The sequence below is a fragment of the Mirounga angustirostris genome, unplaced genomic scaffold (genome assembly GCF_029215605.1).
Source record: "Mirounga angustirostris isolate CCGP_5_RB_7025 unplaced genomic scaffold, mMirAng1.0.hap1 SCAF_3, whole genome shotgun sequence".
NCBI classification, from domain to species: Eukaryota; Metazoa; Chordata; class Mammalia; order Carnivora; family Phocidae; genus Mirounga; species Mirounga angustirostris.
The window spans coordinates 41,854-57,090 of record NW_026991711.1 but is presented as its reverse complement, the minus strand read 5'-3'; the positions used below and the strand labels follow the sequence as shown (position 1 = coordinate 57,090).

Here is a 15,237-nt window from a genome sequence, read left to right as displayed (position 1 = left end):
GTCAGCCAGGATGTGGATCTTCCACAAGGAGCACCGTTGAGTGTAGCGTTTCCCTCACTTACCTGACCACAGAACTGAGAAAACACAGCTTAGAAAATGCTGGGAAAATGGGAAAATAGCATGCTGAGAACAGGGGGAACAGGAAAAAAATCATGGTCCCTGGGTATCGTACAATGAAAATTACACAAAAGAAAACACACACGAGGATGCTACTGACATGAAAGCCTTTGTTTTTAATTTGGTTGATACACATTTGACAAAATATTTCAGAACAAAATAATCCACGAACAGGCACAAGGTATTTACAGTAACAACTGTGGAAAACATACAATTGACGTCTCTCAAACAGAAATGTCTACTTACAAAATTTTCTACCGTGAATCTGGAAGACTCTCAGTTCCTACTCATTACCAGGTCTGAACCCCCTAGGTGGCGTGTGAGGCCCAGGGAGCAGGAAGTACAGTTCTGACACATTTGGCAGTCAAGGATCATCTATTGGTGTGAGCTCACAGAGAAGAGGAGAGACAGAACTGGGGGTGGGGTGGGGTGGGGTGGGGTGGGGAAGGCGGTGCAGAATGGAAGACTCAGAAGGAAACAGCTAAAGATAAGACCTAAGTCACACTCATCTTTCCCAGTTTCCTAGAGAAGGCTGCAAACCTTTTAAAACTTACTCAACATCTATTTAGCAGAAAATCAGCAACCCTGAGACTCCCAATTTTCCATGACGTAGAAGCTAATAAACATCTAGAGCTGCTCAAGATTTATAATAAACTAAGTGTATATGACCAAATAGGAACTTCAAAATACCTTTTATGATCTGAAAATACATTTAAGGAAAGAGAAAAAAATTTCTCAAATTTTTCATGCCTAATTCTTAAACATTCCAACTATTAATTTCCATTGTCTGAAGTTAGTTTCACAAAAAAAGATACTTTGACTAGATGTTTTAAATTGAGTACAACTTGCTCTTGATAAGTGGACCACCTACATCTTCATATTATTCAAATATTTTTAAAAGAAATCAGAGAAATTTTACCCACCTGGAATATAGTTATGAATTTATTGACTTACAAGATAGCCACATAAACAGAGACCATGAAAAAAAGAACCAAATGCGAATTATTCTTTGTAACACTACTGAGACAACTGAACACAGTACACCATACACATCAACATCTACTGACCCACCTACACTATTTAACTCTGCTTTACACAGTTTCAACAAACAACTCTGTAGATCATATATCCACACCATGTGTAAAAATCAAATGTGCTGCTCCTCCAGGGGCTGTTCAAGAGCTTCCATTAGCTTTTTATTTGCTTCCTCATTATGCCGGCTTTGACAGTGAGTTAAATGTTTCTTAAAGCCTCTTGGGAAATTTGATTCAAAATTACAACGTGGACACTTAAGTAAACTCTGCCCATGGGCTGCTACATGATTTTTAAGGAGAGATTCCAAAAGAAAAGCCTTTCCACAAATTGTACATTTGTAAGGGCTATGAACATTATGCTTATTAACCAAATGATGCAAAACCGCACCTTTTTTCATAGCTCGACAGCAACAGATTTTGCAATAATACTTTCCTTTTCCACGCTTCATATACTTTGCAATCTCTTCCTCAGAGATAAAGGCCTCTTTCTCTTCAGTAAATTGTAACACATTTTTGGACTGCTCTGGACTAGTCACGTCCATTTTGTTCTCTTTACTAAAATCAATAGATTCTACATCAACCTGTTCTTGATCACTGCTTGATTCTTGGCCCTTGCTGTCTATCACATCTAAATCTGCTTTTATATACTCACTGCTACTAAGCTCAGCATCGGAGTTCTCTTGGTTGTCTTTCTTGAGCTTCTTTGAGGAAGGAAATAAAGTGTCTTCTAAGAGTTTCTTAGGTGTAGCTAGTAGTTCTTCCTGAACCAAAATATCACACTTTTGATCATCTATGGCATCTGTCTGTAGTTCATCACCAAGCTCAACTGCTTTCTGAGATTCTGAGAAGATAGCAGATTTGGGAAGTTCAGGGAAAAGGGCATGTTTCCGGGGCTCTGGAAAAAGAGCACGTTTTCGTGGTTCAGGAGAAGCTGGAGGGGCTGTTTTGGTGGGCTCAGAAAACAGGGCAGGTTTCCTAGGTTCGGTATCAAGAGAGAGAACAGGCTTCCAGATATCGGAGGCTGCCTTAGGGGACTCAGATGGTCCAGAAGGTTTCCGAGGTTCAATAAAAAAGGAAGACTTCCAGAGATCAGGGGAACCACCACGGGAACTTTTCTGGGACTCGGGAAAATCAAGTGAAGCAGGGGAAGTTTTTCGCTGATCAGGAGAAAGCTTCCAAAGCTCTGGAGACCCTGAAGGTTTTCTGAGCTCTGGAGATCCCGCTGGACTGCGGATCTCTGGGGACAATGGTGGGCCTGGTTTGCGAAGCTCAGGAGACAAGGGAGGTCCTGCTTTACGAAGCTCAGGGGACACTGAGGGAACTGTCTTCCAATGTTCAGGTGACAAGGTGGGAGTTGTCTTTCGGAGTTCTGGCGGGCCAGACTTCCACGACTCAGGAGATGCAGGGGGAGACTTCCAGGAACCAGGTGAGACCGACGATGACTTCCAGGATGCGGGGGACACAGAGGAAGCTGGTTTCCATGGCCCAGGTGAGATAGAAGGAATTGGCTTCCAAGGACCGGGAGACACAGATGGAGCAGGTTTAGCTGGCTTCCAAGGTCCCGATGACGCCGAAGGACTGGATTTCCAAGACCTTGGGGACCCAGGTGGCCCTGGCTTCCAAGAACCTGGTGACACAGCTGGGGCTGGTCTTCTGGGCTCTGGGGAGACAGCAGGGAATGGCTTCCAAGGTTCAGGAGACTCCGATGGGGATGGCTTCCTTGGCTCAGGGGAGATAGTCCGGGCTGGTTTCCGAGACTCTGGAGATGCAGTTGGGGAGGGACCCCAAGGTTCAGGGGAAGCAGCCAAAACTGGTGACTCTGGAGATGAGCCTGAAGGTGGCCCCAATGTTTCTGGGAAATGGGAGTGTTTCTGGGGTTTAGGATTAATAAGAGTGGCCTTTACTGGCTCAGGAGATATAGGGGCAAGTTTCTGTGGTTCTGGAGAAGGAATAGGGAGTGGTTTCTGAGACTCAGAAACAATAGGGACTGGTTTTGGAAGTTCAGGAGAAGAAATGGAGGCAGATTTTGGAGGCTCAGGAGAAGGAAGAGAAGGTGTCTGTGGCTCAGGAGAAATAACAGGGCCAGGCTTCTGAGGCTCCAGGGAAGTGAGAGGTGTAGGTTTTGGTGATTCTGGAGACAAAATTGGGCCAAGTTTCTGTGTTTCTAGCGAAAGGGCAGGTATGGGTTTTGGGAGTTCTGCTGAATTAGAGGGTATTTTCTGGTGTTCAGGAAGAGGAGGGCTTTTCCCAGGATCTGTTTCTTTGCTTAGCTGATTTTTTGGTTTCTCATTCCACTTCTCTGGGCCTGCATGTTTGGATGTGATGTGATAGTACACATTAGAGTACATCTTGCTGGTGAAGAAGCACTTATGGCAGTGGAATAGCTTTGCACTTTTCTGGTAAAATATCATTTTACCTAACCCACCAGCATCCATTTCATCACAAAATTCTGGATGGATGGTGCCCATGTGGATTTGCACGTTTTCATAATCCGTGCCTCGGAAACTGCAGTGGTCACACTCCAAACGTGAGGACGGTTTACGGAGTTCCTGGAATACTTCCATTTCTCTCTCTGTCACAACACACACGATTATATTCTGTAAAAACTTTCAACAGTGCTGCAATAAAGTAGAAATTAATTATTTTCAGGGGACATAATTTTGAATAAAATGCTCTTCTCCATCCATTCCATAACTGCGTAATTTTAAGTCTGGAATGACATGTGCATTTATCAGATAATACCTCAGTAAAGATTCTGAAGAGAAAAAAGAGAGACGGAACTAATTTTTAACTGAGCCCCAGGAACTCCTACTTTTAGAGGTATCACCTCATGTAATCCTCCTAACTCTATGACTCAGTATTATTTTCATTTGTAGATGGAGAAAAAGGTTCAGAGAGGTGCCTCACCCAGGTTATAACAGTGACCCAAACCCGACCTAGCATGTGCCTTACATCTTGACTCTGAAACCCGAAATCAACAAGCTATCAGCATATAAAGCTCAGCCAACACCAAAGTAAAGCTAGGCAGTTTAAGGCTGAGCAAGAAACTAGCTCCACTTCAGAGAGCATTTGTTAAACTAAAATTATGAAAAGATGGCTTTTTAAAAATATCAACACATTTTGTAATGTTTTATCCATCCTAATATCAAGTACTTTATTCATTCATTTAATAAAATAATTTTTCTGTGAAAATAATTATTTTCTGTGCCCTGTTTTTCTAGGCACTTGGGTTTAAAGAGATGTCTTGTACTATGGTGCTTACATTAGGTGCAAAGCCAAGTGTGAACGCAGAGAAGGCTGTCAAGGAAAGACACTTGAGCATAGATCCTGAATGATGTAAAGGAGTTTGCCTAGCAAAGGGCAATTCAGATAGAGGACACTTGAGGCAGGAACTTGCTTGCCAGTAATTACGACTTTTTAAAAGTTTAAGCAAGTGTTCTAGGGTGGTGAAAAGTAACAGGAGCTCATAGTTAAAAATGCACTCATTCATGCAGAACAACATATTTACACAGTATCACTTGTTCTATGTACACACCATCTCCCACAAACACATCCTACACAAGCGGGATATTAAACACACTGATCTGCAACTTGCTTTCATTTAAGGAAGAGAAGGTGGCTCAGAAGAAGACCAGGCTCCTGAGGCTTTAGGGCGAGAAGAGGAGGTTTCGGTGATTCTAGAAACCAAAGTAGGCCAAGTTTATGTGTTTCTACTTAGAGAGTTCTTTGTTTCTACTTATTTAGAGAATAAGCACTAAATTTCCTTGTGCATATCTTGAATATGAGGGTATTTCTGAAGGGAAAATTCCTAGAAGTGAATTATCTGGTTCAAAGGCGATTTACATTTAAAATTGACAAACTTCATGAAACTCTCAAAAAATTCCAGTACTATGACATACCAACCAAAAGTGTATATACCAGGGACAATTCCCCAACTCCCTCATCAATAATGAGCATTATTAAACTTCTATCTTTGCTACTTCTCGGGTAAAAACTGGAGTCTCAGCAGTGTTTTAAGGTGCTTTTCTTTAATGAGAAAGAGTGAACATTTTCCCTTGTTGATTAGCCATGTGTATTTCTTCTGTAGGATGTGCCTTGTCCATTTAATTATTTGTAAATAGTCTGCATAAAAGAAGTCAACCCTTTACTGAAAATATTTTCCTAGTTTATCATGTCTCTTGACTTTATGGTATGTATGTGTACACATATATGTGCTTTTTTTCCACACTGAACTGGTTTAAGGTGTTTTCCTTATGATTGTTATAAATTATGCTTTCCCACTCCATTACTTTTTAAAGCAGTCAGTATTTTTTTTCCTATGATTTTGAGGATTTCATTCTTTTTACAATTTGTATTTTTTGGTGGGGGGCAGAGGGAACAAGAACCTTAAGCAGGCTCCATGCCCAGGGTGGCAGAGCTCCACTCGGGGTGAGCCACCCAGGCGCCCCTTTACATTTGTATTTTTTACTCTATCTGGTAAAAAGAGATAGGGATTCAGCCTGTTTTTTCACCCCAAATGGACAGCTGTCTCTCCAACCCTTTTCCTCACTGATATGTAATGTTCCATCTACCATTTACTCAATTTTGTGTTTATGAATCCATTCTGGACTCTCTTTATTTTTTAATTTCTTTTTTTGGCAATCTCTATCCCCAACATGGGGCTCGAACTCATGACCCCGAGATCAAGAGTTGCACACTCTTCCAACTGAGCCAGCCAGGTGCCTCTGGACTCTATTCTATTCTCTACCAGTTCCATCTGGTATGCTCTTCTCAGCATGGGAACCCAACAACTGCTAAAAGAGATTCTGTAACATACACAGTGAGTTTATCCAAGTGAATCACAAAGTCTTTTCTCATTAAATTATGTCCCATCCTTTACCAAAAGTATCCGCTACCACCAAAAGCATGCAATGTGTTCTGTGCTAATAGTAATTACAGGGTCAAAACGTATTCCTTCCACGTTACTGCTCCTCAAAATACAGTACAGATTAGAGACATTTATTTATATTCAGAGTCTCCCCCTTTAGTAATTTCAAAAACAGGGGCGCCTGGGTGGCTCAGTCGTTGAGCTTCTGCCTTCAGCTCAGGTCATGATCCCTGCTTCTCCCTCTCCCACTCCCCCTGCTTGCTCTCTCTGTCAAATGAATAAATAAAATCTTTAAAAAAATAATAATTTTTAAAACATTAACTTAAAAAACATTTCTAATTTTGAGAACTTGTTTTGAAGATGTTATTACTGATATTGTTTTCTATCACCCATATCATTAGTATATCATTTGCATTTTGGGGGAGTGGTCTAAATTTAAAAAGGTGACAGGACAGTTGAGGAAACAAACAAGTGCTTTTCAGAAAGTATTAGCCCCTTCTGAATTACCCTGCAACTATCCTGGCCTTTAGAAAATTGTTTTTAGGGCTATATGGGCTAAAAAAAGAATATAATCACTTAGTACTGAAGAAAAATCTCTGAAAAGAATCTTCAACTCACAAACATAATGAAGAAAACATGTAGAAAGAATGTGCAGGTTAACGATCCACCTCAGACCCAACGTCTCGTAAAACTAGAAGAATGTTAAAAGAAAAGGCAGTAGTATCTCAGTATGCCCGTCTGGCCGTAAGTGGCCATGATGAACAGTCAAGGGATGTTCATATTAAATAAGGGGGACATGGGCGCCTGGGTGGCTCAGTTGGTTAAGCGACTGCCTTTGGCTCAGGTCATGATCCTGGAGTCCCGGGATCGAGTCCCACATCGGGCTCCCTGCTCAGCAGGGAGCCTGCTTCTGCCTCTGACCCTCCCCCCTCTCATGTGCTCTCTCTCTCTCATTCTCTCTGTCTCAAATAAATAAATAAATAAATCTTAAAAAAAAAAAGGGGGGACATTACATATTAAACCACATCATTATATTATAATGAGCCCTATATCAAATATATTACAACACAAAGGTTAAGACCTCAGGCTTGCTGGATTTGAGTGAGTCCTGGTTCCACTATATGGCTTTGTTGAGTTGCCGAACCTTCCTATGCTTCAGTTTCCTGGACTCTACAATGGATGTTAATATTGTGTAGCATACTTGGAACAGTATCTCATGGTGAGCCCTCAGTGTCAGCTATGATTATTATATTAGAAACTATAAGGGTAGCCCGTAACCCTAACCCTACTCATGACAGGAAGAGAGGCTCTATACTTTAACGATTTGAGTTTCTTAAGCTTAAACGAACCGTTAACTATGGAGACTTTTCCCATCTTCTCAAGAAACTGGTGTACAGGGGCGCCTGAGTGGCTCAGTCAATTAAGCATCTGCCAGGGTCCTGGGATCGAGCCCCACGTCGGGCTTTCTGCTCAGCGGGAGGCTGCTTCTCCCTCGCCCTGCTGCTCCCCCTGTTTATACTCTCTCTCTGTCAAATACATAAATACAATCTTAAAAAAAAAAAAGAAACTGGTGTACAGTAGGAGAAAGTAACTTACTTAGTGACCTCTCTCCTCTCTGCCTAATTTATAGTCCCATCAACAAAACAACCTTCTTCATTTCCTGTATGTTAACTCATTAACTTTTTACCAATAACTCATAAAATAGAGGCTATCAATAAGCCCAGTAAGTGTAAGGGTATAGCATTTTCTTCTATTCCCACAGAAATTACTGAGCACACTATGCTATCATCAGGTTGGTTTTTAAAAAATGCTTCTGGCAAACTTACCAAATAAAAAATCAACATCTCTATTTTTTTTTTTTTTTAAGATTTTATTTATTTATTTGACAGAGAGACACAGCAAGAGAGGGTACGTAAGCAGGGGGAGTGGGAGAGGGAGAAGCAGGCTCCCCGCCGAGCAGGGAGCCCAATGCGGGGCTCGATCCCAGGACCCTGGGATCATGACCTGAGCTGAAAGACACTTAACCGAGTGAGCCACCCAGGTGCCCCCAAACCTGACATCTCTAACACAGCGCAACAAGTGGAGACCTGGTCTCCTCTTCAGCCACACCCTCTATCCCAACTCCTACCCAAGTGCTGTGGTTCCTTTCGACAGGCAAAGCTCTACCACTGTTTCTCCTTATTTCTACTTTCCATTGGCTGTATCTCTGGTTCTTGCCTCTCTGGAAATTCTACACTAACCCTACATTTTACAGCTGCTCCTGTAAATTACTCTATCTTTGATGAATACCACTTAGCCTAAATCTTGCTGCTTTTGCCCCCATGGCCTCCAGCCACCTCAGCTTCTCAGGTTGGACTGACTCCCTTTTGTCCTTAATTGCTGTCTGGTAAATCATCAGCTCTCCCACCCTTCATCTAGTGCCACTCAATCAGTTCCTCAACCATCCTGTTCCCTCTCAGTCTGTGTTAAACCCCATGGCTCCTCAGATGTTCCCTCTCTCTCCCACCTGCCCCTCCCTATTTCCTCTTCCTATCACCAACTCTTCTGGCCAGTCTACCCAAACCTGCCTACTCCCAAGCCTCATTAGCATAACTTAATAACGTCTTACTTAAAAAAAAAAAGAATTGTACAAAATTCACTTCTCAAACCTTATCATATATATGCTTATCTAGCACACATTCATGCACCATTATGTATGAGCATACATGCTTTTATAGATTTTCCTTAGGTAAGCACTTTTCAAAAATGTTCATATCTTAAAAATATTCTCCCAAACGTTAAAAGGCAAACAAAAACATATGCAAAGTAAAACTGGTAGAACAACACTATAAATCCAGGACAAGTACGTTTAGAGCAGGTAAGAAATAAAGACCAACAGGCTTTTCTCTGGTAGACTTACCAGCTTATCTTCCTAGAAGTCTTAAAAAGTATGTCTTCAAAGGGCAGGCAAGTCTACATGGCTTCTGAGTTAACTACAGAAAATAGCCTGTAGTACATGAAGAACAAAGATGAGAGTTGACCTGAAAAAAAAAGAAAGGAAATGTAATCAAAACTACATTTCTGTGATAATCTGTGCCCCTGTAAAAGAATTCTGCCTATGTCTCCTGCTGTCCTGCTCCCTGCAACAGTAACAGGGGTCCAATCCACTTGCTTTAATGTAATAATACCAAAGATGACCATGGATTCTACCCATGACACCACCCACATCTAATTCTACTTCAAAATCCACTATGGAATTAATGCCTTTGTCTACAACCACAGCACTCTTGAACCCTCCATCTCACTTGAGCTGACAGGACAGCACTCAGCAGACTGCTGCTGTGACCACAGACTACAGGAGCAGCTCATGTTTGGTCCCTTATCCACACTACACTGCAGAGCAGCAAAGTACCAGGCAGTGAGGAAGGGACAAGATAATCAACAGGACAAAGGGGCAAAGAAGGAAGAGGCTTCAGGGGACAAGGAAGGACAGTGGTGCTTCAGTGACTGCTCGGGCCTCTTCCCAAGTGGATTTCATTTTTTTTTTTTTTAAAGATTTTATTTATTCATTTGACAGAGAGAGAGGGAACACAAGCAGGGGGAGTGGGAGAGGGAGAAGCAGGCTCCCCGCGGAGCAGGGAGCCCGATGCGGGGCTCGATCCCAGGACCCTGGGATCATGACCCAAGCCAAAGGCAGACGCCCAAAGACTGAGCCACCCAGGCGCCCCTCAAGTGGACTTCAAAGAGAGTATCAGGGTCTGGGTAAGTTGTTGACTTGAAAAGAAAGGAAGAAAACTGGCCACGAACAAGCTAGGTTAGCTCAAAACACATTTCTGCTGTTGAGTTCCGGCACATTTCTCTACCTGTGGTCAACTGCTGAAATTCTGATAGCTGTGCTCTCCCTGCCTGCAGTCTCACTTCCTTGCAATCCACTCACCACACAGTTTCCAGTCATGTTCCAAACACAAAAACCTAATGGCATTTGCCTGCTCACAATTCCTCAAAGTATCCCCAACACCTGCAGCACACAAAACCACAGCATATAAAGCTCTTCACCATCTGTCTGGCCCCTGACTGGACCACATTCTCTAAATACTGACCCACCTGTAATTCCACTACAAACTAAGACTCTGGACCTTCACACAAGCATTTACTCTTCTTTACACTCCCCATCTTGCTACCCAGCCATCAGGCAAGTTTCCCCATCCTTCAGGCAGATACTTCTTAAATAATGGCCGCCCCGGCCCCAATCCTCTTTGTGTGCACACCTCCAGTGTAGCCATCACTCTTTGTTACTACCAGACTCTGGCTCTCAGAGGGCAGGGACTACCCATTCACCCCTGTAACCCTTGCACATCCCTGGCACATGGTATATGCTCAGAAAGTATCTGTTCATTACCTCTAAAACATCCCATCATGAGGACTAGAGACCTAATCTTAGATTCACAGGATTTTATTTTTTATTTTTTTTAAAAGACTTTATTTATTTATTAGAGAGAGGAGAATGAGATAAAGCATGAGGGGGGGAGGGTCAGAGGGAGAAGCAGACTCCCCGCTGAGCAGGGAGCCCGGGGACTTGATCCCCGGACTCCAGGATCATGACCTGAGCCGAAGGCAGTTGCTTAACCAACTGAGCCACCCAGGCGCCCGATTCACAGGATTTTAAAACTAGAAGTGACCTGAGCTACCCTCTAGTTTTCAAATCACTGGGATTTCGAGCAGAAAGACCTCAGGGATCATCTACTTTAAAACTTCAATTTATAGCTGAGGAAATTCAAACGCAGACATTAAGTAATTTGCTGAAGATGAAGCAAATAATCAGCATCTGACAAAGGACCAGATTAAAGTTCTGCCATTTATCCAGGTTCTTTCTAATATATCTTGACTAAACTAATGCACTGAAACCTATAAGACCTTGACAAGCCAGTATAATGGGCAAAATCTGTGGATGAATCCACAGAGAACTGCATTCCACAGTCTGCACTGGACAGAATGTCCCAATGGATCACTGTCTCCAGCTCTGGGTAGGAAGGACACTTTGAGTTCCTACCACTAGGCAACATGCAAAAGAAAGCGAGCAACCACCATGGCAGGCAGTCTTTAAAAACACGTCTTTTGTGAGTACAGAAACTGACCAACTTCAATATGTAATGTGTCCTAGAAGCAACAAGTGGAAGCTAGCAGGGAAACAGATTCCAGCTCAAGATAAAGTTTTACAAACTACTCAATCACGGACTAAAATGAGTTGCTTTGCCAGGTAGGAGCCCTCCATAATTATAAGCCAATGGCCAGTATAGAAAAGGATCCTCAGAGGACCTGAGTCCAAACTCTCCACTTTACAACGGAGAAAACTGATGCTGATGGAGAAAAGTACTTGAGATCACAACGGTTAGGTCAGAGGAAGCAACAAAAGATCCTGATTTCCTGATTCTGGATCTCTGCTGAAATACCATGAGGTCTTTCCCATGGGCACGCTGCAACAATGAGTCCAGAGTTCAGCTCCTGGGTAGAAGCTAGACTCTGAGATTCCTCCCAGTGGGAGGATTTTTTTAAGATTCTAGCATTCCCCCCAGCCCCCTAAATTTCAGAGCTCCTAAGCCTAACTATAAAAGTAACTACACTGTCCAGACTAACAAAAGTTTCTCCGATCCTACTTTTTGCCTCTACAGACTACATGCTGTCCCTAAAAAAAAGTTCCAAGTGGTTTGCCAGTCCACCACCACATCACATCACACCTGTTATTCAACAGCTGCTTCCTTAAAGTCGAACACCTGGTCGTCTTTAAAAACTTTCTGATGCATAGCTTTTAAAAACAAAACTCAAGGGCCGCTTGGGTGGCTCAGTCGTTAAGCGTCTGCCTTCGGCTCAGGTCGTGATCCCAGGGTCCTGGGATTGGCCCCGCATGGGGCTCCCCGCTCAGCGGGAAGCCTGCTTCTCCATCTCCTACTCTCACTGTGTCTCTCTCCGCCAAGTAAATAAATAAAATCTTTAAGGGAAAAAAAAAAAAAACCTCAATATGGACAGCATGTTTAAAGCTAATTGGGTTCTATTAGTATATACCCACTAGCATTGCTTTTCACCGCTAAAAATTAATTAAAAATTAGTAAACTTTATTTTTTAGTTTTAGGTTAAAGAAAAAATTGGAAGTTCTCTACCTTTACCTTCTTTCTTCCTCTGCACATAATTTCTCCTATTATTAACATCATGTATTAGTACATTTGTTAAAACTGAGGAATACTGATATTACTTACTAAAGTGCAGAGTTCGGTTAGGGGTCACTCTACCTGTTATACAAGTCTATGGGTTTCCACAAATGCAGTGTCACATACCCAGCATTACACAATGGACGAGAATAACTTCACAGCCAGAACAATTCCCTGTGCTCCTCATAAACACTGGTCTTTTCACCGTCTCTGTGGTTTTGCCTTTTCCCAGACTTTTTTTTTTTTTTTTTTAAGACTTTACGTATTTATCTGAGAGCGAGAAAAGGAGAGGAACAAGGACACTCCATACTGAGCACAGAGCCCGATGTGGGGCTTGATCCCACCACCCCAAGACCATGATCTGAGTCGAAACCACCAGTCGGAGGTTCAACCGACTGAGCCACTCAGGCGCCCCCCCAATACATTTTTAAAATTATGGTAAAATACAACAAAGTTTACCATTGTAACAATTTTCAAAAGCACAATTTAGTGATACTAAGTATATCACAATGCTGTACAACCATCCCCATTATCCATTTCCAGAACTTTCCATCACCACAGACAGAAACTGTACCCATTATACAAGAAGTCCCCATTCCCCCACTCCCACTGGCCCTGGTAAGCTCTATTCCATTTTCTGTCCCAGTGGGTGGGATCACACGGTTGTTCTTCTGTGTCTGGCTTATTTCCCTTCCCACGTCTATACCACAGCAGGTATTAGAATTGCATTCCTTTTTAGGGGTGAATCCCATTCCCCTGTGCATACCACAATTGACTTTCCACCCATCTGTTGATAGGTACTTGGAATACCTCCTCTTTTGGCTATTCCGAACAAAGCTGGCTACACTGGCGTACAATAATCTGAGTCCCCGCTTTCAACTCTTCGGAGTCGAAACCCAGGAGCGGAATTGCTGGGTCCTACGTGACTCTGTGCTAAAATCGGAGGAACCACGACACCCTTTTCTACAGTCGCGGGCTGCAGCACTTTTCGTGGCCGCCAGCCACGCGCGGCTGTGCCACCTGTCCCACGCCCTCCCCAACATCTGTGATGTGTCTCTGCTCACAGCCATCCCGGTGGGTGTGAAGCGGGACCTCACTCTGGTTTTATTTCCTTAACTCCGATGGCCGATGCGCACCCTGCGCTGTGCTCACGGGCCATCGGGGTGCCTTCTTTGGAGAAGACCCACCGAGCCCCTTGCCCGTTTGTAAGCCGGTTGCTTCCGTCGCTGAGTGGCAGGAGCTCTTCCCATAATGTAGACACCAACCCCGGGCCGACTCCGGGATCTCGTGTCTCCCACTCCGGGCTGCCCTGCTCGTTTTTAAGCAGCAACAATGACAAAAGCCCACGCCGACGAGGGACAGTGAGAGCCCTGCCCCGGACTGAAGCGGAACGGGCGCCTCCGTCGCGGAGCCAGCTCCCGACCCCCCGTGGTGTCTCGCACGGTGCTTCCCGCCGCCCGCAGACCCTGCGGGGCTCGGCCCCCGCCCCGAGGCCCACCCCGCCGGCAGACCCGGCGCAGGCCGCTCTTCGGTGCACGCCCCGGGCGGGCCTCCTCGGACCCGGGCCTGCGGGGCGTCGCGGCCCGCGCGACACCGCTGCCCGCCCGTCCCGCTCCTCACCGATGATGGGCCGAGGCGGCGTCCACACACGCGAAGGACGGCGGGAGCCGCGCTCGCGCTCCCCGGCTGCTCCGCGAGGCCCTGCGGCGCGGCAGCCTCCCGAATGGCGGCGCGGCGCAGGCGCGGGCTGCGGGCGCGCGAGCGTGCGCGCGTGCGCGCGGCCGCGGGACGGGCGGGCGGGGGCTGATGGGAGGCGGGTTTGGCGTCCCGCGCCCTCCCGCGCGGCCCAATCAGGTCGCTGATCGCCGGGCGCCGCTTTGCCGGGAGGGCGCCGGCGGGTCGAGCGGCCCGCCCTGCCCCCGGAAGTGACGCGCATGTCCCGCCCCCGAGAGGTGCCTGGGCGCCGGCCGCGGCTCGGCGTTCGGTCCCTGTTAGGCTGGCCGACGCGGGCGGCCTGAGAGCAGTCGCCCTGCTTGAGAGGCGTCGCCCGGCAGCTCTGCTTCCCGCTTCTGCCAAGTTCCTGGTGGACAGGCCCGCAGGCCTCGAGCGGCCGGCCGGGACGGCGCTGCGCACGGAGGGGGCGCGGCGTCGCAGATTCGCGGCCGCGAGTGCGGGGTGGGCCTGTGGCCGGTGGCCCGCGGCCCCGCAGGCCGTGCAGACGGCGTGCGCTCACCCTCGGTGCAGGCGTCTCCAGCCCGCCGTTTGTTCTCATCTCCCTTTCCCGGGGAATTGAGGGCCCTGCGCCTTTGGTTTTTCGGGACACGCCGACTTCTAATATTTAAACAGTAACGGGCGCGTTTTAGGGAACTTTCAGATTATTACTTGTGTAGTAGAGTGACCCATTAGTTGTGATTAGATTTAGTAGTTTCGGAAGAAGACGCTCCGCATAGTGAAAGATTTTAAAACTTTCAGTTGCTTTCTTCACCCGTGTTCCGTGGACTCCTGGATGGAGGCATCTGCCTGGCCTTGAGGAGCGTACCCGCCAGGTGGACTGTGAACTCGCTCCCGGGGATGGTGGGAGGGCGCACCATTCGCCTTGCGAGGCAAAAGGAACAGACCTTTTAGAAATTCTTAAGAGAGTTGCATTTGAGCCCAAATTAGGACAGCCGCCCAGGATGCACAGTCTTCACGAAGAAGACCGTGCTCTGGTAAGGGAACATTTAGTATAGGTTTATATACATTTTTTTACATAAAAAGTTACAAATGATCAGACGAAACATTCAGAAAGTTGCAGGCTTTGAGTTCTAGTATATATACGCAGGGCTGTATAACTTTAATCTTATGGCAACCTGGGAAGTTTCTTACTTTTTCTTATCTTTTGTGTTCAGAGTGCTCCTTTTTGGTTATTTAACGCAGCAGAGGTACAGCGTGTGCTCGGGGCAGAAATAGAGCCCATGCTTTGAGGTTTTGCCAATTCATGTTGACCTTGGTAAATGTTAAGTATAGTTTCCCTGGGAGCTAGGAGTAGGGCCAGAAA

The 15,237-nt window shown here is 45.4% G+C and overlaps 1 protein-coding gene across 1 annotated transcript; it reads right to left on the bottom strand.

Annotated features, from left to right (window-relative positions):
- Positions 1–213: 213 nt before the first annotated feature.
- Positions 214–13,973, bottom strand: CHAMP1 (chromosome alignment maintaining phosphoprotein 1). The gene is made up of 3 exons (XM_045869783.3): positions 13,821–13,973; positions 8,918–9,038; positions 214–3,769 (listed from the first exon to the last, which is right to left on the bottom strand). Exon 3 carries the CDS (start codon positions 3,713–3,715, stop codon positions 1,265–1,267), a length of 2,451 nt encoding a protein of 816 aa, XP_045725739.1. The 5' UTR covers positions 3,716–3,769; positions 8,918–9,038; positions 13,821–13,973; the 3' UTR covers positions 214–1,264.
- Between the last annotated feature and the right edge of the window lie 1,264 nt (positions 13,974–15,237).